Genomic DNA, 26,034 nt, shown 5'->3' with positions numbered 1-26,034 from the left:
TGCTAATGATTGTGACAAAGTCAAACCCTGATGAAAAGATTGTAAACTCATGTCAAAGAGTAGGAATTTTTAGCCAAGAAGTTATTTCAAATACCTCAGAGATTATAGAAGGCTTCAGTTGCAGCTTAGTGTAGAGTGCTGTCTACCATGTGCAGGGCCGTGAGTTTGATCCCCAGTGTTGGAATACATGTGTGTGCACACACATGCAGTTACAAACATTTTGCCAGGGTTGTTTTGTTTGGGTTGCACTGGATGGGTTTGGTTTGGGTTTGATTTGTTTGGCTTTTGTTGTTTTCTTTCATTTTTGGAACAGGATCTCACTATGTAGCTCTGGCTGGCCTGAAAGTCAATACATAGACCAAGATGGCCTCCAACTCACAGAGATCCAGCTGCTTCTGCCTCCTGAGTACTGTAGCCCAGACTGGCCTTGAGTTCTTACTGTCTTACCTCTGGGGGTTGCAGGAATGTGCCACCATGCTTCTACTGCTATTTTCTCCACTTTAACGTAGAAATTAGATGCACAGTGTAGAAAACTAACTTATCCAAAGATAGACAGTGCATGAGAGAACCAAGATTTAAACTGAAGAATCCAGCCCCAATCCATTTTCTTCAGCATTACTGTAAAAACATTTTAGCCATATCTAATTTGATATTCTTCTGGATTTCCAGGTTTGGCTGGTTTGGGATGGATGCAGAAGAAGTGTCCAAGCCAATGCTGAATTACTTTGGAGCTGGGCTGTCAGTAGTAAGGTCTGCAGATGTTTCTAGTCACTAGTTTTTTTCGGGCATTCAGAGTGTTTTCTAAAGATTTGTTTTATCTTTGTTCTATGTGTGAATGTGCTGCCTGCGTGTATGTGCACCATGGGTGTGCCTGTCAGAGAAGAGTGTCCGATTCCCTGACAGATGGCTGTGGTCTGACATGCATGCAGATGCTTAGAATCAAACCCTCATTTAGAGCAGCCAGTGCTCTTAACCACTGAGCTCGCTCTCCTGGCTCACTTTTGTCGCGCGCCCAATGTCCCGCCAGCAAGAACGACGAGCGGCAACAGGATTCTTCTGCGAGCAAGCCTTTACTGTGTTACAGCTCTTCTCAGTGTTACAGCTCTTCTCAGTGTTACAGCTCTTCTTAGTGTTACAGCTCTTCTCAGTGTTACAGCTCTTCTGAACAGGGACCCCGAGCAGCAAAATCGCTCGGCTTATATAGACAGCAGTATGCTAATTATCTCTCAGGGATTGGTGGGGCTTGGATCACCCCACTACTTGTCCTCCAGGGATTGGCGGAGAATGAATCACCTCATTAGCATATTAACGGTCAACTAACACCTGGTGAATAAACCGCACATGTGCAGTACCGCTGTTCACCACTAGAGGGAGCCCTAGCAAGGGGACAAGCCTGCACATGCGCAGTAAGTCGTTTATATCCAGACAAGGCTGGATGTCGGCGCCATCTTTGTTTCACCGCGCCGCTCTCTACACACTTTCTAAAGCTTTTAATATCCTTACATTTTCTTCAAACCTACATTTCATAAAATTTATCTGGTTCCAATGTCAGATCTTATTTCCAGAATGAGAAATACTAGATGAGGGGGGTCAGAAACCCTAGTTTTAGTTCTCAAAAGCTCTGAGAAACTCGGAAAAGTCACAGAACTGCTCTGAAGTTCAATCTCAATATCTAGATAGAAAATCAAAATACACTGTACACGAATTACATTGCACTATATCCAAGAGGATATAGTGTACCCTCAGACGATACCTAAAACACAGGGAGTACCAAACGCTATGACTTCCTGCTTTTTCCATTTTAACTAAGCGCTAAGGTCATACTTTCATAGTTTTAAAGTTTCAGTAAGACAAAAAAAGCTAGGAGAAATATCTATGTCTTACAACTTTATGAGTTAGCTCTGTTCTTACTATACATCTAAGAACCTTTAGAGCAGCTCTTTTTTCTTTTTTGTTTCTTAAGCTAAGAACTTTTACCTCCTCGCTGAGAGGCAACTCTGAACGTGCTTCTATGGCACGTGCTTCTGCCTGCTCGCTTTACCACTCCTGTGCTTTGTGCTCAGTCAGCTGAATCCAGCACTGCAAATCACCCTAGTGGGTTTGACTAGTAGAGTGCAAGTGACTAAGCACTGGGTAGTTCTTCAAGGTGGCTAACTGGGCAAGAGGAGGCCAGTGCATGCCTCGGTCCTCAGACAAGGAGACAACACCTTGCTTTGCACAAGTTGAAATTTAGGGATGTGTATGCCTTGTGTTTATCATGTCAGTTCGTGCTCATCACAGGTAAAGGGAGTCTTGCTGAGCACTGAACTCCAGCTTCTACCACCCCACTCTCTCTTTCCTTCTTTTCAAGCCCAGTTACCACATTCTCACCTCTCTCGTTCTCTGTTGAATACCGAGTTCTCCATGTCTCCTCCTCTGCTTGTGTATACTACATCAGTGAGAATGAAAATGGCTTTAATTTCTACACAGTGGAGTTTTGCCAATAAAACTCAAGCAAGAATTGGGTCACCTTAAATTCAGTCACCTTTTCTCTCTGGGTTCCATTTATATCGGCTGTCAGTGCTGCACATACCGAATAACATTGCCCACAAAGACTTCAGTCTTCTGGGGAAAGAACGGTATATTTTCCTTCCTCCTGTAATAGTGTTTTTCCCCAGCCACACTCACGAACAATCCCTTTGTCATTGAAATGTTGCCTTTGAGAGTAGTCCCTAGGCAATTGGGGACGAATAGCGAAGCTTATTCTAAAACTGTAAATTCTTGACACATTTGGTTGGAGGCAGTTTTATGTGTTCTACACAGTTCACACGGAATTCTAGCTTTCAGTAGTTCCAAGACAATTTCTTCACATTGTGAAATTCTAATTTAGCATGTCTAGTTTTAACTTAATGGTAATAATTTAATGCTAGTCTATTCAGTACATTAAGCACCTTTCTCCTCCAAATTTATGCTTTAAAAACACAAAAAATTTCCCTAAAATTACACATCAGTTAGTTTCTCTTCTACCCAGAAGACCTTGCACAGATAGATATCAAGTCTTGGTTTTTTGCATCCTTAAAGAGGGGGTAATGCTAATGCCAATCTTTTAAGAGATTTTGAAAAGTAGATGTTTTGAGAGTTTTGTATATCTAGATCCATGGTTTAGGCTCCACATATAGGCATTCATCATCTGTTCTGTAGTAAACACTAGAGATCATCAAGTGAAAAGGCTGTAACAAATCAGCCCCATGGTTGGGCTGTAGAGAAGTTGCACAGTAGGACCACAGTGTATGGAGGAGCAAAACTATCTACCCAAGGACAACAGAAGCGAAAGACAGGGAACCTCAACGAGCCCTTTTATACTTCTGATGACCCTAACACCAAACTTCTGCTTAAGCTCCATCTCTGAAAGGCTGACCACCTCCCCACAGTAAGTAGACCAACCACCAAACATTTGACATAGCCTTTTGGAACCCAAATACCTATACTATTATATTCATGCATAGTTATCCCTTGGGACATTTGTTGGTGTCTCAACTTAATGTTAAATTAGGCAATGAACTAGAGGGCTCTGCAGCTCTGTTAAGAGCTGGATCCGCAGTGGGAAAATGCAGGGATCTCTTCCTGTGAAGTATTCAGGCCCCATCTCTATTGCTCTCCTGGGTGGAACTGCACCAATCTGTTATTTAATTAGTTTAGCCTTAATGGCTTTAATAGGTTCATTTTGAAGGGCATTGGCTGAGTGAATTTAGAACACATGGTTGTGTGAAGATACAAAACATAGTTTCATTGGTTACAGAGTGGCTTTATTCCCCCCTCCCCCTCATCTCCCCCTCCTCCTCTCCCTCTCCCTCTGTGTGTGTGTTTGTATGTGTCTCTGTGTGTGTGTGCACTCCTATATGTGTGTCTGTGTGTGTGTTGGGGGGGGTGATGTCCCTCTGTGTGTGTGTCTGTGTCTGTTTGTGTGTCTGTGTATGTCCACACACATATTCATGTGTGAATTTGGGTGCCCAGGTGTCATAGCACATGTGTGGAGGGCAGAGGGCAACCTCAGCTACTGATCCTGACTTCCGTCGGTTTTGAGATAGGTGCCCACCACTGCTGCACACCCCAGGCCAATTGGCCTGCAAGGCCACAGGCATTCTCCTGTAGCCCAGTGTCCCATCCTTCTGTAGGAGCATTAGGACTCCATGCTCTCTCAGCAGCTCTGAGGATTCAAACTCGGGTCCTCATTCTTGCACAACGCACACTTTGCCACCGTCTCTCCAGTTCAGACGCTACTTTTCTTTTCATAATTAAAACAATTCATTCCATTCCACTGTACAGTCTTTAAAGGACTGGCAAGACAATTTTTGGTGTTACATTTCTCCTGTACAACGTCTACTACTCTATTTGTTTATACAAGGGATTTAAATCAGCAGAGGATTTATTTGCTTGCCTGCCTGCCTGCCTGCCTGCCTGCCTGCCTGCCTGCCTCCCTGTTTGCTTGCCTGCTTACTTGCCTAAGTCCTCACAAGGTAGTCCAGAATGGCTTTGAACTTGCTGTCCTCTTTCCTCAACTTGCAGACAGATTTTCTTTCCTATTAAAAAAAATAATAATAAAGTGATGGGCTGTGGATTATCCAAGCTTCTGTTCTGTTTCTGACTCCTTTCACCTTTTCCCTCTGTAGTGTTGTCTTTCCCCAACCTCGGCCATTATTCTGCATTGTGAGGAGGTGCAGGCCTTTGTTCCTAGCTTTGCCTTTCACAGGGCTGCAGTCCTTTTGTCTAACTGTGGACGAGGCTGGACGGCCCTACTAAAATGCCACAGTACCTCCCGATCCACCCACGTGAGGTGACAAGCCAAAGGCAAACTTCCAGTTAGAAATTTCCTCCTTTACAACACAAAACATGTGCTGCATTTCACCTCATAAACTCCATCCTCTCTGTCACTGAGTTGTGAAGACAAGGTCTTGCTACAGAGCTTGTGCTGCCCTAGAATGCAAAGCACTGAACTGTGGTCCTCCTCTGTTGATCTCCCAAGTGATAGGGTCCCAGGCACTCATGGGTTAGGAGACATCACCTTCCTAATTTCTCCTCCAGGAAGAGTGTCCTCTATCACAACTGTGACTGTCATGTAGAAGCGGCCATCTTGTACAGCTGTCCAACAAGATCTTGTTAAGTTTTTGGCGGTTGCTTCAGGGTGGTTCCACTTTCACTTTCACCGGTGTGATGTCAAAGTTACCCAAACTCAGGGTGTCCTTTACCCTGCCAGATAAAAGACACCAAGGAGAATGGGGTGTTGAAGAGACTTCCCCACCGGAAGTAATTCCATCATCAGGACTGGATTTAAGTTTTGTTTTCCTTTAAAAATCGGGTAGCTTGATACAAAACAAAAACAAAGCAGTCGTGTCCCAGTCAACCTCACTGGAATGTGTTTTCCTGCAGTGCGCTCACATTTTTGTTCGTCAAAAGTGAAATTCCAAATAACCCAGGCAGCACGGACACCACACCGCTGATGACAGAACCCGTGAGTATGGTGTGGGACGACTTGATTTGAAATATAAGGTCGGGATGTGTCTTGGGGTTTCTATTCCTGTGAAGAGACACTGTGACCACCGCAACCCATAAAAGAAAGCACAGTTGGGGCTGCCTTACAGTTCAGAGGTTTAGCCTATCATTGTTATGGCAGAAAGCGTGGCGGCATGCAGGCAGACGTGGTCTAGGGAGGTAGCCAGCAGTTCTACATCTGGATGGGCTGGTGGCAGAAAGAGATAGGAATGCTGGGCCTGGCTTGAGCTCCTGAAACTTCTTGACATCCGTCCCCAACGACACACTTCCTCCAACAAGGCCACACCTAATAGTGACACTTCCTGTGGGCCGACAGAGACCATTTCATTCATACTACCAGGATGCAAAGACAAACATTGACTCTGACCCACATGAGAGAAGGTGGTCTTTTCCATCGCTCATGGCTATAAAAGTAGTTCAGCTCATTTATCAGAAGTGTGTCAGGTTTCCATAGTGACGCCCCTTCCCAGCCATGAGGCTTTTTTGACCATAGATCTCTATAAGGTATACAATGGTAGTTTCATTGAGGATCCATTGGGGGCTTGCACAGCCCTGCAGAGATGAGAGAGTAGCTTGGGAATTGAAAGGAGGAGGCTGAGGAGGAGATAGACCAAGGAATGGGCAAAGGGAGCTAATGATGCTCCAGTGCATCCATGCTCCGGGGAGACCATGCGCAGTAGGAAATAGACTGGATTTTTTTTTCATCTCTGGTTTTGTCTTTATCATGTTTTGATTAATGGCAATGACAGAAAAATACAAGGAGACACTGTTTTGACCATGAAGAATATATGTTGGTCAGGAATAGACCATCAGTGTTAAACAGAGCCAACCTTAAAGAGACATGACATTGTCCAGGGTCGCATTGCAAGGTTTACATAAAATGGAGTCCGCGTTGCCAGGAACCCAGTGCAGTCCTTCAGTCCCAGCCCTTCTCCCCCTGAGCCCACACCCACACCCACACTCACACCCACACACACACTCATCCCACACTCATACCCGCACCCACACCCACACCCATCCCATACTCATACCCATACCCACGCCCACACTCATACCCACACCCACCCCACACTCATGCCCACCCACACCCACACCCACACTCATGCCCACACCCACACCCACACTCATGCCCACACCCACACCCATGCCCACCCCACACTCATGCCCGCACCCACAGGCTTTGTCTCCCTAGCAGCTTCCCCACTGTGCCATGATTCTGCCCCCTCCCCTTCCCTTTTCTTCAATCGACTGAGATGGCTAATACCTTCATTAAATTGACCTAAAAAGAAATCGAGAAGAGGGACATTGATTCCTGGGCATCTGTAAGGGCTGTGTGCTTCAAGAAAAGATAATTTGGCCCTGAGAGGAAGCTCTTATCCTTCTTACCCGATCCAGGGATCTGGATGCTGCCTTGCAGTTAACCACACTGTGAATGAAGGAACAAAGTTAATAAACAATAAAATAAAATAAAATAAAATAAAACCTTGGGAAGAGGCCTACTAGATCTTCTAAGCCAGGTCGAGGAGTACAAACAACCAAGATTAAAGATATATGAGCATTAGAGTGGGAAACCTGACTCAGCAGGGACAGTGAATTCAGATCTCTCTCCTTATGCACTCCAAGAACATGGTCAGCCGGAGGGCACAGAGAATTACAGTCAATAATAGAAAAGTTAAATTTTCTTCAACTTTGTCTCACAGATCTTCCTCAACTAAAGTATCAGCCTAACTTTGAAACGTGACTGGAAGTATTTTAATTCAGTAAAACAAAACAAAAAAATTAAAACAATGTTATTGAGAGAAAAGAGACATGAAAATGTTCATTGATTTTATGCATTCTACTGTAGAAAGTCCGAGTTTTTCCTGGGTCTAATTTCTCTACAGTTTATTAAGATACACTAGTGAACCATGAAATCTAAATTTATCAAATAGCTACACATTAATCTGTGAAAAATGTTTAAGTCGAAAACTTGAGGGGAAGCATCAGAACAGTGACACTGAACTCCCGGGAGCCAGTAGGTGACTTGTACTTGGTTTAATACATGTTTGAGAGGGGAGGAAACCTTGGAAGTCTTGGTGTGGCACTGAAATTGTCTGCTGAAGGTCCTTGTATTCGAGTCTCTCTGATGACTTCCACAGGTGATCAACAGAACCGAAGCCCTGACTGTGGATTCCTCCTGGGTGGACAGACTTTCTACCACATACCGCCGCATTGTGTAAGGCAAGGCGGCTTCTCTCTCCTGTTGTTTCGTGTTTTCTAAAACAGAAGGTCCAGAGAGATGTGAAATTCATCCGATCCCAGGAAGAAAATGGTCTTGAAAACTTGCACTTGCATCTCCTGGGAGACAGTGTTCTTTACACTCTGCTGAGATTTGGGTACAGAAGATGCCTCGAGGCACACAAGTAGACAGTGACCAGAGCAACTGTATTTTGTAGGACTTTAGTACCAAAAGTAAAGCAATTGCATAAAGCCCATGTCGTGAGTACTCATGGTCTAGTTAAATAGTGCACTCCATTTGGTCAGCCTAGGGCTGCCACTCTTCTTCCCTGTGTGACTGTTTTATGATCCCAGGTATGTGTTGCCAAATATAATAAAACACTGTGTCCCTATGTAAGTCCTAAACCCATGTCTCCACCATAACCACTTCAAGAGATGCCGTAAAAGCCCATCTCACTTTAGGGTATGGGAGTTTAGTGGTTTGGTTTTTTTTTTAACTTGCTTTTTGTTTATTTTTTATTATTTCCTGGAGAGCCAAACTATTTAAAACACACTGTAGCACACAGTTTTCCTTTCACAGTCATGGTTGTTTGAACTTTGTGGCTGTGATAACGTCTTCGGATACAGGACATTGAAGTGGTTGCTTGTTTTGTTCTGGGCATGCTAGCCAAACACTCTGTCACTTACAACCTAAAGGCAGTGGATAAGTTGTCTTCATAGTGGGAAAGAAGCCATAGAATAAATGTTTGACTAAATAAGTGAATTTAGTAAAAAAGACAAAAATCAGTCAAGCTGCAAAAGAAAAACGTGTTATTTTTATGATACATTCAGGGTGAACTAGTTTCCTAAAGATATTTTTAAAAATATTTTCACGTATTTTCTCTCAAAGCATGTCTTTCTGTACTAGAATACTTGTGAAGGGGGAGAATTTTGGGGCTGGGGATATTGCTAAAGGATGTATCTTAAAACGTTCACCTAGTGTTTAAGAGATCCATCCCAAATACCACCTAAAAAGAAGTTATCTTTTCGTAGCTATGCGTTTGGGCCAGTCTGGAGCCAGGGAGTCTTCACCTCATTCAAGTCAGAGGCCTGCAGTGCACAGGGAATGCCAACCTGTACAGAGAACTCTGGATTCCCATGTCCTTTAAACGTCCTTAAATACAATTACTAAAATTGACCAGGAATTTGCTTTTAGGCTTAGGGGAGATTTTAATTTATTTTATGGTTTTGGTTTTGGTTTGCTCATTTTTTCAACAGTCTTGGTGTGTATCCCATACCTGCTTCAAACGTGCAGTCCTCCACTCGCTGAGATTACCGGCTTGTGGCACCAGGCTCTGAAGACAGGAGTCGTCTAAAATGGCTTCTCTCCTTTAAGTCCTTGTTTGTATGAAGATAGAGGGACTTTCCTAAAGCTCCCATCTTCTCTCTCAACCACCCCACCCACCACAAACACCAGTTTCTATTCTACCAGGGCAGGGCCCAAGGCCAAAGAGTTGGCAGCGTTTGAAATAAAACATTACTTTTTCTCATAAAGGAATTTTATTTTTACCTAAAATATTCAGATCCTTAGAGTCAGTGAACACTTCTTGACACGATCACAATCAAGTCTGTCTCTGTGGCCATTCTAAACAAAAACGCATTCATCCATAGTCTGTCCTGGTTCCATGAGGCTTTTGGAACATGAGGGGAACTTGAACCATAATGTCCATCCACAGATGCCTCATACATCAGTTTATTTGTACAGCATGTGACCCCAGCAGCCACCCTCCCAGCCCGTGCCTAGTGACCATTTGTAGTAATGGTTCCTTATGCCCTCCGCATTTCATGTCCTTCCACCATGACACGGCAGACAGCTGAGGCTACACCTCTCTCTTCATGACTCACAGAGGCCAAATCAGAGGTCGGGCTTCTGCTAAACTGCTTAAAACTGAAGAAAGCCTTACTTGTGGTTCCATTTGCGTGCAGAACACATCTCCTCTGGCCAAGATACGCAGTGATTTTCTTTTCGTTTCTTAAGGGGCTGCAGCCTTGCGGTAATATCTGGAATACTCTATGGATCTACCTTTGTGCCAATCATTTACATCAAGGATCACAGCAAAAGGAATGACAGCATATACGCAGGCGCCAGCCAGTATGGTGAGTGAGGAGCTTTCCTGCCCATGTTCCAGTAATAGAAAAAAGAGCTATGATCAAGAAAAAAAGAGCTATGATCAAGTCAGCACTGCTGTGTGCATTTGTCTTTTCATTTGTAAGTGGTGACTTAGAAGGCACCAGGAATAAAGGTAACAGTGGACATTGAAGTATTTTCCTGGGATCTGTAATATATAAATGGAATCAACTATACAGTCAGGATTCACTTCCACTGCTGGGATCTCAGCAGGGCATTCCCAGCTTCCCAATAAAATTCAGAGATTATGAAGATCCATTAGTGTTAATAGCATGACCTCTGGGAAGACATGTATTCGGTGCTTTTAAAAAGTTAAGGTAGACAGGAGCCTGATATAGCTGTCTCCTGAGAGGCTCAGCCAGAGCCTAACAAATGCAGAGGCAAATGCTCACAGCCAATCATTGAACTCAAAACAGGGTCCCCATTGGAGGAGAAAGGACTGAAGGAGCTGAAGGGGTTTGTAACCCCATAAGAATAACAATACCAACCAACCAGAGTTCCCAGGGACTAAACCACCACCCAAAGAGTACACATGGAAGGGCCCATGGCTCCAGCTGCATATGTAGCAGAGGATGGCCTTGTTGGCACCAATGGGAGGAGAAGCTCTTGGTCCTGCCAAGGCTGGACCCCTCAGTGTAGGGGAATGTGAAGGCTTAGAGGCGGTGAGGGTGGGTGGTTGGATGGGAGAAAGGGGAGGATAACATTTGAGATGTAAATTAAAATATCCAATAAATAAAATAAAAAGTTAAGATATAGCACACACACCAACTAAATGTCAAAGTATAAGCCTGTTCAAGCACACAGTGGTCTATCTGAAAGGGTCAGCATAATATGCCTCCAGTTCTAAAATCAGTATCTCAGAAGCAAACTGAACATTCTGTGCAACAACTGTGGGTTAACTGAAGGGAGATGAGAAGATCTTCTGTGGGGGTCTTGTAACTCCGTGGAAACACAGCATTCTTAAGGAAGAAGCAAAAAGGAGAAAGTGAACTTATGGATATGTGACGTAGAAAAAAAGTCAATGTGATTCGTTAACTAGATAAGAGAGAAGTTTGAAATGTAGAACTCTTAAGAAGCACATAAGACAGGAAAGTCACATGCTCAAGGCCAGTTGAGTCCCCACAGGGAGAACTTGAGTGGTTGTTGAGGTTTGAACTGACCAATGATCTTGAAGCTGCTGTCTCCTAATCCTTTCTGTACTTGGCTCTGTGGGCAGTACTAGAACCTTCTACTGACCTCCTCTATTTTAAGGTTTTTATGCAAAATTATTTTTAGATTTTTTTCTTTCTAAAATATAATGATTAAAGGAAAACTTAATCAAAGGAAAGAGAAAAAAATAGGGAAAAAAACAGAACCAACAGAGAGTTTGACAACTTGTGGAACACTTGTACACTTGCCTGAAATAAGCCATGAATTTGCCTCTCAGAGTTCTAATGGCCACAAGGGAAATCAATTCAGTCCCAGAAGTCAGTGAACAGAGATAATAACAATTGACTGTTCAGGCAGAAAGCCCCTCCCTCCTGGTCCTAGGACATAATAAACAATGCCCGCAACTGTCGTTTCCTATCACTAGACAATGAGTTTTTAGGTGTTGTTCTTTTTTTTTTTTTTTTTTTTTGGTTCTTTTTTTCGGAGCTGGGGACCGAACCCAGGGCCTTGCGCTTCCCAGGCAAGCGCTCTACCACTGAGCTAAATCCCCAACCCCTTAGGTGTTGTTCTTACAACTCTGTATGATACAGTAGACAGGAGCAGACTTTATCCCAGTTTGTTAAACAGTAATCCTCAGCGGGCCTTCCCCTGGTCTTGTTTAACAGCACATCTGTATCATGCGCTCTGTTATAAGGTCTTTTGCAAAAACCAACTGGTTAGCCCCTATTGCAACTGACACCTTTGCAGTTCACAGCTGAAAACTATTAAGTTGGAGAGCTATCAAGCAGGTTTCCGAGAGCCCCACATCAGTGAGGAAGAACTCGCCTTTGTGGTCTGTGCTTTTAAAGCACGGTTACGACATCCTTTTGCGGATTGATGGATGGATTTTGTTTCTACGGTCTACAGTGTGATTTTTGGGTTTAGAAGAAAAGATAGGCGTGCTGTTCAAGTCTTCCTCCGTGAGCACACCCCTCATCCTTGTCAAGACTGTAGGTGAAAGAAACGTTGACTCCAAGGTAGATTTCCTAGCCAAGCTCCTGCAGTGCACCCATCTGGGTGGCACAGTGCCATCTGCTCAGGCTGTCAGTGATATTAGGGTCCCCAGGATGGGCCACCATTGTGTGTCATAACCCATCCCCACCTTGAAACTAGTTTGTTGTAAGCAGTTAGACAAAGCTGTCTTTGGAATAACTTCCAACACTTAAGACCTCCAGCTCAGCTGTCATCTGCGACAGAAGTGCTGATCACAGAGTGGATCAGCAGACCTTGGAGTTTGGCGACACATGTGTCCAGTTTTAATCCACATTCTCCCTCTGGGCTACATCAAGATTTAGCACAGTTGCTACTCTCCATAGTGAAAATAGGGCTGGATGCCTGTTTCTTCTTGAAAGGCCGCTTGACATCATCGTCAGATACTCTTCAGTTTTCTTACTGAGATTTCCAGGGTTATAGGGAACGTATCCCTGATAGACTCCCGCCACAGTTAACTTACCATTTCTGGACTCTAAATCCGTTTATTAAGATTCGAAACAGTGCGTTGGGGATTCAGAATAATTAGGTATAATGAATGGTCCTGCACATTTAAGGCTAGTTTCTGTGAGTTTACTTTATGTTCAGAAATTAAAATATGTTGAGGTGGCTAAAATGGTGTTTGCATTTTGTCATCCATGTTTGCAGATTTAGACTACGTTTTCGCGCACTCCAGTGGCATCTTCCTTACAAGCACAGTCTACTTTGTGGCCTACAGTGTAGCCATGAAAAGTAGGCCAAAGCTGTATCCAGAGGCAGTCTTACCAGGTAAGGAGTACTAACTACAAAAATCTTATTGTTCTGTGTAAGTGCCAGGCCCACTAAATGAACTTGAATAATCATTAGAGGGGAGGGGGAGACCTCAGAGATGGGGAGGAGGGGAGAGAGAGAAAGAGAGAGAGAGAGAGAGAGAGAGAGAGAGAGAGAGAGACTGACTGAGACTTAAGTGTCCTGGCTCAGTTCACCATAAAATAGGAAGCACTGAAAATAAATAAATGAATAAATAAATGAATAAATAAATAAGCAAGCAAGCAAGAAAGAAACTGTATACAAGATATTATATTAGTATAGACCCTAAATTGTCAAAACATTAATTTCCATGTTTCTTTTGTTAAAGGCTCTTCTATTGGGGTCATCAGTTCTTTTTCTACCGTTTTAAGATTAGTGTTACAAGCCAGCTCCCCGTGCCTATATTTATAATGAGAGAAGTATCAAGAGATAAGAGTCTGAAATCACTTAGAAAAGTAGTTTATCCAAAAAGTTCAAAAGGAAAAAAAGTTTCTGGAGTGTTAACAGAAAGTATGTTTTGGGTCGTAATCCTTTAGTCATTGACTGTTATAGTAAGAGTTTCTCATTAAAGAGTTTAGCATAATTCAGTATGGCATGAATGTCCACAAATAGATATTTTTACGTAAAATAACGCATCTGATTATTTTGAGTTTCTGGTTGATAAGCAACAGTAGTATTTATTTAGGTCCTGGAGGTGTTAACATTGCGGATTACTTAGCTAGGGTTCTCACTTAGAGGATGGGAGTCTGTCCTTCCCAGCTCAGTTCCAGTCCCAACCTCACTCTGCAGGATGTATCAAATGTGGTGTTTGCTGAATCCCTCTCCCTTCCTCACTCCCTACCTCAGCTCCTCCTTAATGTCCAAAAAGGGAATAACTCATCATCGTCCTCACAGCAGCCGAGAGGAGAGGAATCATTCTCCTTCTAAAGTGACCACGAAGCATTAGCTCAAAGTCCAATGTTGTTTGTAGGAAGGCTTTTATCCATGTGCTTTCTTTCCCATTCCCTGGTGTAGGAGGTGTAGGAGGGCCTCAGCAGAGGACCACATGCCTCCCACATATGTTCCCTTGTGTTCCAGGCTTCCTGTCAGGGGTGCTGTGGGCCATCGCCACCTGCTGCTGGTTCATAGCCAACCACTCACTGAGCGCTGTGATCAGCTTTCCCATCATCACTGCTGTAAGTGGCCAGTTTCCTGGGTTCTTTTTACACTAGAAATAGACAAATTGCCACTCTCTAGTCGACATGTATTTGGTTGCTAAGAAGCAAACGTTTATAAGCTCTTTTTAACAGGTTTGCAAATGCCCAATTTTCTACACCCCCCAAATGTTTCCTTCCGTCGTTTTACCTAATGACATCTGGGATACATTATAATTTTCTACTCATGACTCTCTCAGGCTCATTTGTGTGACACTGTATAAATGTAATGTGAGATAAAAAGTTCTTCAAACTCCTCTTGGCACTCCCTGTGTGTCTCTGGGTTGAGGAAGTTTGCAGAAATTATGATGACATTAATCATAGGAACTGCTGTCTGCATCCGTGGGTTCGGAGGGCTTAATTATGTGAAACACAGGGAACAGCAAAAACCAAAATGCTTATTCGGACATAACATAAGTAATGCCAAAGTCATCCCTACTGTCAAGATAACGAAGCTGAGGCACCAGCAAGAGGAGTGCTGCCAGAATCACAGAACTGGTGGAAACCAGAACTTCTGAGAACAGTTCCCACAGATCCTGTGGGCCCCCGGCTAATCATTACCTTAGATAGTCTCGGGTCTTTTCCTTCTATAGCTATATATAAAAATAAAACCATGTAAGCAAGCAATGGGAGTCCCTGGAGGCCATGGCAAGAGTGAAAAAGTATATGTGTATACTTTTATATGTATGTGTATGTATACATATATTATATATGTATGTATATATGTGTGTGTGTATATATGCATTTTCCTTAAGGATCTTATCACTATTATATGTAATTATGTTTATGCACGTGTTCCTGAGTACAGATCCTCCTGGAGCTGGAGTTGCAGGCAGTTGTGAGCTGTGCAACATAGACGTTGGGAACAGAGCTCGGGTCCTCAGCCAGAGCAATCAGGGGCCTCGCCTGTTGAGCCTCCACCCCTGTGTTCCTCTCTTCTGACCAGTCGTTCTCCTGATCCCTAAATAGTCATCACAGACATTCCTTCCTTAAGTCATTTAGTACCACACCTGTGTAAACCTTAAAAAAACTAGTCTAAAACAGATTTCATAAAGGCTTGGTGTGGGCTTCAAACAATATTTTGTTTGTTTCCAAGACGGTGTCTTTGTAGCTAGCCCAAGCTGGTCTCAAATTTAAAATCCTCCTGCATTAGCCTCCAGAATGTTAGAAATCACAACTATGCCTCACCAAGCCTGGCTCACACAGCGTGCGAGCGAACTAAATTCAAGTAAACTCTAAGTGGGTTTTTTTTTGTTGTTGTTTAAAAAGCTTACATGTTGGCATGAAAGGGAAATGCCTTACTCTGCAAGTCTCGACAGAATCAAAGTCTTTACAGAAGAAAGGAAGAGAGGAAGGAGGAAGGAAGACCCCATTCCCCAGTGCATGGATCCCCTCTCTCCGTTTCCTTTCTGCCCTGGCAATTCTAAAACTAAATATCTCATTCAGGTTTCGTTCCCTTTTCACTATTAGTATCTATGTATCAGGCACCACGCTAAGCACTTCAGGTTGTCTTCCTAAGACAGCAGCAAACCCACGTTCCCTTTCAAAGGCTGACTCGGAGGCCAACTTGTATTATTTTACAAAAGGACAATACTCAGTTCAAGCGTCCCAAGCCGTTGGCGCTGCTGTGAAATGGTCTCCCTCTCCATGGCTCTCCTTCGCCTGGGCTGTACAATACGTTAGCCCAGTATCACTCCTAAAACCACGTATATCCTCACAGCAGTGCTCAGAGCAAGGTTTACGGGGCGATTAAAACAGTCATCAGGTCGGAGGCTTCAGAGACCAGTGGCGCCCGATGGTCCTTTCTTCTGTGGAGGGAAATTCATTTTCAGAATGAAGAGGATAAAGCGCGGTGAGGAACTAGTGTAATATTGGTGTTTCTGCCCACCCTCGCCAGGCGTGCGCGTGCTTCATTTGAGTTGGACTCCTGGGATCAGCACTTTGCAAATCTGATGTAAGGCGGTTCCTTTGACCTATTTCTCTGGCCCCTTTGATGCTGACTTCGCAGACGGTGATAAATGGAGAACAAGGCATTTTTACTGCTTCCCTGACATGCTAGAAGCAGTGGAGTCAAACTTTATTGGGCCAGCCCTGTAGACAGTGGGAGTAGCGCCGGGAGAGAGAACACTGTGGAATTGTTTATTGAAGCTCTTCCAGAGTCCCTGCAGGGCTTGAAGAGGAGTCATTAAAATTCTGCTCTGGTCTGTCGTCTTCACAGACAGCACAGCTAAGCCAACTCCACTGTTTGCCTTGCTGGTGAAAAATATTCAGACCAGATCGGAACAGCTTCCCATTTTCAGATGATAGACACGTGCCTTTCCTCGTTTCTTCTCATTTCCCATTTTGTATACTTTTTTCACTCTTGTCCTTGCCTCCAGGGACTCGCTCTGCTTGCTTACATGGTTCGTTTTTTGTATGTAGCTACCTTTAGTGTCCCTTTGGGTTCAGTGTGAGACAGAGTTCTTTGGTCTACACGGGGGCCTGGTACTGCCATTGTCTGTCAAAGACGCCCTTACTTCGTTGAGGAGATGAGATCATGGAGCTAGTGCTGGGAAAACATGAGGCGTCTTCATATACTTTATCCTGTCTGTCTCTCTTTATGTGTCTAGGAAGTACATCAAGAGAGAAACAAGCTATGTGTTTATTTTAAGAGAAGAAGGTTGTTTCTCTTCTGTTTTTTGGTTTGTTGTTCGGTTTGTTTTTGTTGGGTTTTTTGTTTTGTTTTGTTTCTGTATTTAGGTTTAAAACCAGGACTTCCCACACATGAGGGAAGCGCTGTACAGTGAGGTGTAGCTCCTCCCCTTCAAACACTGCTCTACCTTTTTAGACAGTTTTGCAAGGCTAGCCAGGCTGGCTTTGAACTCAGTCTTTTTTTTTTTTTTTTTTTTTTGGTTCTTTTTTTCGGAGCTGGGGACCGAACCCAGGGCCTTGCGCTTCCTAGGCAAGCACTCTACCACTGAGCTAAATCCCCAACCCCTTGAACTCAGTCTTTAACCCTGGCCAGCCATCAACTTTCAGTCCTCCTGCCTTAGCTCCCCAGGTATCCAGGACTACACAGCCACACTACAGGGCCTGACTAGAAGAGTTTATCACAAGCACATCACATGAAATAAAATTGTTTAATGTGATAAAATATTACAGTATCATCAAAATAATAGCAATAATGACTGTGAAGACAAAACAGCAAAAAAGAAACAAAGAAACAAAAAAGAATTTTTGGATCTTTGTGAAGCTAAAGGGTTCCCCCTCACCCCCAAAAGAATTCATGTTGCTTGTAGCTTACTGTATTTTTCTAGGGTGCAATTATATTTAAAAAATTTAATAAAATTAACATTTTTTAAATTTAAGGGTCCTGGACTTATTGCTGCACTTTGGGGAATCTTCATGTTCAAGGAAATACAGGTAAGGATAAGAAATGATGGCTGTCCCAGAATCTCCATCTCCTTTAGGAAATTGAGAACTATGGATAGATACTTATATTCAAAGGGTTAGCAGACCCCATGAGAACATCATTCTTCTGTTATGAGATGGGATGGGGCTTAGCCAAGTGCTCCCACAGTCAGGTGTACGGCACTTAATAACCAAAGGCTCAGATTTTAAATTTAATTGCATCAACTTACTTCTAATTCACTAAGTCCATCTGGAGAGGCTGTGAATATATATTTCTTCTTTAAAAAAAGTTACTGAGGGCCTGTTCTGAACTAGTACTAGTAGTACTAGTTTAAGACTTGTGAAAACCAAGACAAGGATTTTAGGAGACCTAAAGCACAAGTGTGGGACTCACATATATGGGAGTGTGTACAGCAGAAGCTGCCCCCCGCCCCGGCAGCTCCGGGTGCTGGACTGCACTAGGAGAGAATTGGATACAGTTTCTAGTACTGAGGGTCTCGGCAAGTCAGACAGCTTACCTGGCCTAGGCCCACCTTACAAAGCTCTGATCAGAGACAAATTAATGTATTCAAACATTAATTTGAATTTAATGTAAAATTTAAGTCTTTGAATTACATGTTAAGGGTAATTACTAACTCTTAGAAATAGTTTTTAAATGGGATGCTGTGTCCCTGGGACTCCCTGGCTACCCAGCCTAGCCTCGGTGACAAGGCCACTAAGGTGGGATGCGTATCTAGAATTAGTAAGGCATTATCCTGGTTTTACTTTGGAGTGGGCAGATCTTCCTTATAGTGTCCAAAGTCTATCTCTATGAAGGGGTGAGTGACCACTACTACAGTCCTTCAGAAGGAACAGCCAAGACAAAGAGGATGCCTGGGAACCATTCTATGTGGAAAATGACTTAAGGGGCAAAGACGTTGTCCAGAAAGCCTGCTCAGGGACAGGAGATTGTTGTTTCTCAGTGTTTGGGGGTTTAATCTCAGGAGGGAGCTATTGAAATAGATCTATGCGTACCCCTGAAGATAGATCTCATGGAAATAAAATATGTCTGCTTACGGCAGGAAGGTATTTCTTTGAGACTCAGGCGGTGACTCAGACGGTGACTGAGCTGCATTAAGAGGAGGCTGCTCATGTCACACACAGTAGCAAAAGCTCACACCTCTCTCCATCTCTTTAGACCTGTCTCCATCATGCCATCGGTGTCCCATCTTTTTCAAAGACTAGGGTCTCCTTACATTCATTCTGCCCCCTCCCACCTATTTCACATTCCTCCAAAAGAAGTGTAGACTTTCCAGAACGCAGATCTAACATTTCAACACCTACATCTTCCTGCTCCTTTAATACCTTCTTATTTCTCGAAAAATTAAGACCTATAGGCTTTTGAATACACAGCAGGCCGTTCCCCCGCATCCCCACTGTCTTGGGATTTTATTGCTGTGAAGAGACACCATGACCACAGCAAAGGAGCACGGTTAACTGGAGCTTAGTCCATTATCAGCATGGTGAGAGCCACGGCGGCACACAAGCAGACATGGTGCTGGAAAGGAGCTGAGAGTTCTACATCTGGATCTATAAGCAGCAGGAAGGGGACTGCCACACTGGGTGTGGCTTGAGCCTCTGAGACCTTAAGACCCGCCCCCAGTGAAGTCACACCTCCTCCAGCAAAGCCACACCTCCTACCAGTGTCACTCCCGATGGGTCCATGAGGGCTATTCATTCATTCGAACCACCACACTCACTTTCATGCTCCCACCTGTGCTTGCTCCCTGCATACTGAAACCAGCCTGGGAACAGCCATACTTCCTAAGAACAACATAAAATTCTTTCCTCTAGTAATCTCACCTTGCTTCTCCCATTTTCTTGTGCAACACCTAATGATCGGAAACCCAGCTCCACTCTCCAAGCCAGTTCCTTGAAGAGTCCAAGAACACATGCACAAACAATGTAGTAGTTGCTTGTTAAAAGCCCTCAACCTGTCTTCGTCTGCAATGTCCCTTTCCTTTGTTTCTCAGGGTGTGGACTGACGGTGCTCACGTATGCTTATTCAGTGCATGAATTAGAAAGGCTATTGTTTTCTCAGGAGCCAGGAGAGGACAAAAAGAAGGGGCGGAGGGGGCAGGCCAACATACCAATAGCCAGAGCATATGATGCAGCAAAGATCTGGGATCCATGACAGTCTTTTTTAAAATATACATGTTGCAAATTCAAATTTGATTCAAGCTTTAGTCAATGCAACCATTCTTGCTTTTATTACTCAGGGTCTCCAGAACTACTTACTACTGATGCTTGCCTTCTGCATCATCTTGGCGGGGGCCTTGTGCACCGCGTTTTCTAAAATTTAGCTATTCACAGCAAGAGCAGCAGATGGCAGCGGCGGCTAGGAGGAGGCCTCTGCCGCACAAGCTACTACAGTGGATCTCTGCCACTGGGAACGAATGGACAAATGACTGTTTACCCCACAAATGTGAGAAGGAAGGGAGACCATGTTCCAGCTCAGCACGGATGAAAACTCCTTCCAATAAGCTGTTGACGAAGGCTGGACCTCGCGGGGTGGCTGCATTTTTGGATCATCCTGTCTGCCGGTGCTGGCTTTATCAGTGTCTACTCAATATTATAGTCCAGAAAATAGGATGGGCTTTGTACAAAGGAAATTACCATCCGAATTTATAATTTATTAATAAAGAGGGGCAAAAATCAATACTTTCTCAGTTGAGGGGAGGAACCTAGGCATACCATGTGGGAGGGGATTTAAATTCAAAGCTAGCGGCCCCTTTGCTGGAAAAAGTAAATGTCACAGTTGCTACCTGAATGTTTAAAAGGCCAGCTCATTAGTTCCAGCCAAAAATTAGTACTTTAATATTGCTCAAGTCTTTACATTGCCTGACCTTCTCAGCTCAAAATGTTTTGGTAATTACTCCAGATAAAACTGATCCTCAGAGAGCAAGTCACCACCACTCATACATACGTGTGATACGATGCATACATTCACAAGGGCACATAGGTGTGTGCAGGTTCCAGAGTTGCTAAAATAAAACATTGTAGGTCATCAGTTTCAATTTAAAGGAAACGGACTTGTTTGACTGCACAACTATTTTGTGTGTGTGTGTGTCCCTAAACACAGTTACTTAAAAAAAAATCATTTTAATTGGAAGTGTTTGTTTTGAACCTGTTTCAACTGCTTTCCAGGAGACAAAGGAATGTAGCAAGTGTATTGATTTGATTCTTTAAGGGAAAAAACCTGCAAGCACATTGGTCACTACCATAGCCGCTGCACCCTTAATACAATAATGGGGTTTGGCTGTGCCTTTTGCCCGCTCCCTCCGGACACTGCGGCACTTTGCTGTGCGAGAGAAACAGAAGAGCATCCTGCTCCTGCCTGCGCTTAGACCTGGGACGTTCATTTGAGTGATGTGGCTTTGGACTGAGCTCTCCACATGGTGTGCTTCCTGTAAAGAGGGTTAATGATCGTATCTGTCTTGGATTCTGTCGTTCAGGGTTTAAATCTGCAGTATGTTCAAAAATGTCTCCTTGCCTGACAAACACTCTAAGCTTGTTTACTATTTGTTACTACTTGTTAATCAAGGGGAAACAAAGTTTACAGATAGGAAAATCTTAGAACTTATAAAAACTACTGGACTTACCACCCTCATCCCAGTTACACTTTGTCTTGCCAAATCAGAAACATCACTGGAGTCCCTTCTAATCATCAGATTCCTCACACAAATATTTGATAATAATAATGTCTTTTACCTATTTCAGTTTTTACTTGAAATGTCATTAAATTGTGATGATATGACAACTTCTGAATAAACTTATGACAGAAAATCTATTTTTTTCTTCTTTAGATATATTTTAGAATTTCATGGTGGGCAGTCTTTAATTCTTTGTGAGATTGCCAATTTTATACAGGAAGTAAGGCAAAAAACAATATTTTGCAGAGAAAAAAACAATAAAAGAAAATGGGGGCAGAGAAAATGGGGGCAGAGAAAAAAAACAATAAAAGAAAATATCATCCTGAGTGAGCTAACCCAAACACAGAAAGACATACATGGTATGCACTCACTGATAAGTGGCTATTAGCCCAAATGCTTGAATTACCCTAGATGCCTAGAACAAATGAAACTCAAGACGGATGATCAAAATGTGAATGCTTCACTCCTTCTCTAAAAGGGGAACAAGAATACCCTTGGCAGGGAAGAGAGAGGCAAAGATTAAAACAGAGACTGAAGGAACACCCATTCAGAGCCTGCCCCACATGTGGCCCATACATATACAGCCACCCAATTAGACAAGATTGATGAAGCAAAGAAGTGCAGACCGACAGGAGCCGGATGTAGATCTCTCCTGAGAGACACAGCCAGAATACAGCAAATACAGAGGCGAATGCCAGCAGCAAACCACTAAACTGAGAATAGGACCCCCGTTGAAGGAATCAGAGAAAGAACTGGAAGAGCTTGAAGGGGCTCGAGACCCCATATGTACAACAATGCCAAGCAACCAGAGCTTCCAGGGACTAAGCCACTACCTAAAGACTATGCATGGACTGACCCTGGACTCTGACCTCATAGGTAGCAATGAATATCCTAGTAAGAGCACCAGTGGAAGGGGAATCCCTGGGTCCTGCTAAGACTGAACCCCCAGTGAACTAGACTGTTGGGGGGAGGGCGGCAATGGGGGGAGGGTTGGGAGGGGAACACCCATAAGGAAGGGGAGGGGGGAGGGGGATGTTTGCCCGGAAACCAAAGAATTATTATTACGTATTAAATAAATTAAAAAAAAAAGAAAAAAACAGAAATTTTATTAAAAAAAATACCCGAGGCCACAAAGTTGGGAAGGGGTAGTGGGTGGGGGCTAGATCTTAGTGGAAGGAATGTAGGGTGAATAACATACAAAATATCATATGTATATATGAAAATCTCAAAAAAGCAATAATATATACAAATAAAGACAAAATCAAATGCCAGCTTATATGTTGTGAATGTTAAAATACATTTTTAATCGGTGTTATTGTGGTAAAATTTATTATATTGATATCTAAATAGTGTTTTATAAATATATAATTTAAGAAAAAAAAAAGAAAAGAAAATGGGGGCCCCTTATTCCACCCCAAGCAATCCAAACAATGGCTACAATGTTAATAACAGTACTGTAGGAGAAACAAGCCTCTCCAAAATGGTCATCAAACAATTTACTGTTCCTGGTTATGTTACGGGGCAGATCTGCCACTTGCTGGCATTTGACAGATTCTGTGTCTTTTGAAACAGGGGCGTGTGGTTATTAGGAAAGGAGAGGCAGTGGGCTGGTGAGCTGAGGGGAAGGCTCAAACAGTGCTGGCTGGAAGTCACAGGACCCTTCTAATCAAGAGTGTAGCACACGTTTCTCGCAGGCTCCACGTGTTGTAGGCAGCCTAGTGGGGAAGGGTTTCCAATCCTCTCTGCCCTGTGTGTTCATTTTGATGGAGGTTTCGCTGTCTGTCTGTTTTGCCTCTCCTCTCCTGCCAGTTTTGCAATCTCCACATTATCCACTCACCCTTAGAGATCTCTCTGTTCTACAGAGCAAGTTCCAGGATAGCCAGGGATACACAGAGAAACCCTGTCTCAAAAAGGCAGATAAAAAAGCAAAAGAAATAAACAAAGACAGTGTGTCCAACTCATAGAGATAGCTTTTTTGGGCCTGGAAGGAGATTGGCATGTCAATGTTGGAGGAAAGAAAAGCTGTTCGCATTAAGCAATCATACTTAGAATTTGTTATTTATGACATGTTTTTGGTATCTTTTGACACATTTTATATTTTTTGTCTTTTGTAATTTTTAAGATTTTAAAAGAACTGGAGCAGGAGGGCACAGGACTTCTCTTGGGTATAGACAATAAAGTTGAGTCTTTGGGTTGAAAATAAGCAAATGTGGATAAAGAGGAAAACAGCCCCGGGTGTCCTGGCAGAGTAAGTCAGTCCTGTGCAAGGTTACTATGCACATTCTCGGAGCCCTAAAGTGACTGAGGGCCAGCCCGTGTGAACAGTCAGCCCATTATACTCACGCAATATCTCCAGAGCAGCCCTTTGTAAGCTAGCACACGGGCACTTACAGCTCTCTGTCAGAACCCATGGACAAGACAGAGCACTGAGACGATCTCCTTTTCCAGAACGGGTGCACATTTCCCTGCGTCTGTTTCTGTGCTCCATCGAGCCTTCCGTTCCACCCAGACGCCCCCTGCTCTGCTTCCAAGTATTGCGAACTGAGGAATGCATTTGAAGTCCACCTTTTCATCCGCCCTGTGTCTGTCACAGATAAGGGAACTGCCTCATCGCCAGCATCACAGGCTTCTGGACTTCAAACCCTTCATAACCCAAGTCCAGGGGCATCCTGATGTCACTAGACATTTCTATTATCTTGTAGTTTCCCCTTGCTGTTGTAAATAGTCATTAAGTCATTATGAAGTCCAGAGAGTTTACATTTTCTTGGCATTGTTAACGACTCACACGATTATACAGTGTGTGGAAGCTATTCTACTGGAAAACCTTTAAATCCCCTCCAGTCATCACAAAGTAGTGGACCAGCAAGTTGACACAGAGAGTAAATAAGATGCTCGCTGCCATAAACCTGGCAGTGTGGGTTGGATCCTAAAGACTCACAGAGTAGAAGGACAGAACTCGAGAATGCATACAGCCACGCACAGCTGATAACGGGGCATGCATTCATATCTGTAAATAATGGAGAAGATAAGGAAGTTACATACGCTTGTGAACAACGGTGAGATGATGATTAAAAACAAGAAATAAGGGCTGGAGAGATGGCTCAGTGGTTAAGAGCACTGACTGCTCTTCCAGAGGTCCTGAGTTCAAATCCCAACAACCACATGGTGGCTCACAACCATCTGTAATGAGATCCAATGCCCTCTTCTGGTGTGTCTAAAGACAGCTACAGTGTACTTATATATAATAAATAAATCTAAACAAAATGTCATCGATACATGCATGGAAGTATTTTATCTTGAAAACCACTCGGCAGGGAGGGAAAAACGCTCTAACACCTGTCAGGCTGAGCATCATTCTCTCGTGTGAACTGGGGAGCTGGAGAGATGGCTCAGCTTTGACTGATCTTCCAAAGGCCCTGAGTTCAGTTCCCAGCACCCACACGGAGGCTCACAACCATCTGTAACTAGAGTCTCATGGGATTTGTGGCCTCTTTCTGGTGTATAGATATAGACAAAACACCAATATACGTTAAGTAAGTCAAAAGCTGGAGAGATGGCTCAGTGAATAAGAGCACTGACTGCTCTTCCAGAGGTCACAAGTTCAAATCCCAGCAGCCACATGGTGGCTCATAACCATCTGTAATGAGACCTGATGCCTTCTTCTGGTGTGTCTGAAGACAGCGACAGTGTACTCACATGCTTAAAACAAATCTTTAAAAAAGTAAATAAATCTTTTTAAAAAGATCCAGGTTTTCTACTTGATTCTATTTACTGCTCACTAAATGACACGTGTGTCATCCTCCTGAGGACCAAATGTGCATCTGCTGACACGGTGTCCTAGCCCTGGAAAGGACAGCTTGGGTCTCAGCCTGATGCACTTACCCATGTCTTCCTTGGAGCCACTGTCAAAGGTGGAAAAGCTTATAAAACTGGAGCGCCTCTAAGATGAGCCATTCAACTTTAATGATTGAAAATTCAATCAAATGCTTAGAATGAGTTATTCTCATAATATCAGGTACCTGGTTGCCCAACTTTAATCTTTAAGGACTATTAATCATTTATTCATATGGAAATGCAGTTTCACGCTTGACCACCAGAGGGCACTGTACGCCTGCTTGAAAATTCGGGAACTGCTTGGAAACTGCTGATATCTTTTGCCATCTCTCTCCTGCAACTAACCTCCTCCACATATGTGGCCTGTAAGTGACTGTATCATGAGCGTTCATGTGTTCAAAATTACTACCGAATCATTTATGTCCCAGCTGTGCCTCTAACTCTATGTGCCATCTGTCTCTCAATGATTGCTTTCCCCATCCTTTGATTGGTGTTTGGACTTCGTCGTGTAGTTTCCTGTAAGGCGGGGACAACACAAATAAACATGTGTTAGAAGTATGTAAGTGCAGAGTGTGTCTTTGCCGAATGCCACCAACAGCCAGGGCACGGCTAAGCCACACTGTTCTCTGACCACATGGCCATGCGTCCCCACTGACTCATCAGGCTGCATAGCCTCATTTTTCTCAAAGATGCACTAGTAATTCTTTAGCTTAATTAGACGCTTCAGGTCACTGAGACCTGGAACTATTTGCCCTGTTATTTTCGAAGGCCTTTTTCCAATAAGAGGCTGAAATGTTTCCCCAGTGGGCTCATTAAGTCAAGCACTTGCTGTAACTACGCGTCCAGTGAACGTGGAATCTTACAGACTTAACTCTCCCTGGCAGACTGCTGAGAGGCAGGTCACCTTTCCCCTGGGTAAGGAATTATACTGGGCAAAGGTGATGTGCGGACATGAGACCACGTTTATTTCAGTTCTGAAACACCTAGTGGAAAATCACAACACAAATTCTACTGAAGACAGGAAGTTGGACGTGCCCACTCATCA

At 43.5% G+C, this 26,034-nt stretch overlaps 1 protein-coding gene across 4 annotated transcripts in view; it reads left to right on the top strand.

The window, feature by feature from the left end:
* Positions 1–21,292, top strand: part of Tmem144 (transmembrane protein 144) — a 32,914-nt gene extending 11,622 nt beyond the window's left edge. For 3 of the 4 annotated variants that reach the window (XM_039102636.2, XM_006232517.5, XM_039102637.2), the window contains 8 exons: positions 670–750; positions 5,407–5,488; positions 7,668–7,744; positions 9,764–9,882; positions 12,740–12,859; positions 13,958–14,055; positions 17,422–17,475; positions 19,722–21,292. In XM_039102636.2, coding sequence (XP_038958564.1) covers positions 670–750; positions 5,407–5,488; positions 7,668–7,744; positions 9,764–9,882; positions 12,740–12,859; positions 13,958–14,055; positions 17,422–17,475; positions 19,722–19,805 — 715 coding nt within the window. In that variant the 3' untranslated portion in view covers positions 19,806–21,292. 4 annotated transcript variants of the gene reach the window in all.
* Positions 21,293–26,034: the final 4,742 nt, after the last annotated feature.

This window comes from Rattus norvegicus, chromosome 2 (assembly GCF_036323735.1).
Source record: "Rattus norvegicus strain BN/NHsdMcwi chromosome 2, GRCr8, whole genome shotgun sequence".
In the NCBI taxonomy this organism is placed as follows: Eukaryota; Metazoa; Chordata; class Mammalia; order Rodentia; family Muridae; genus Rattus; species Rattus norvegicus.
The sequence above is the reverse complement of the archived record's forward strand: the minus strand, read 5'-3'. Positions and strand labels throughout refer to the sequence as shown.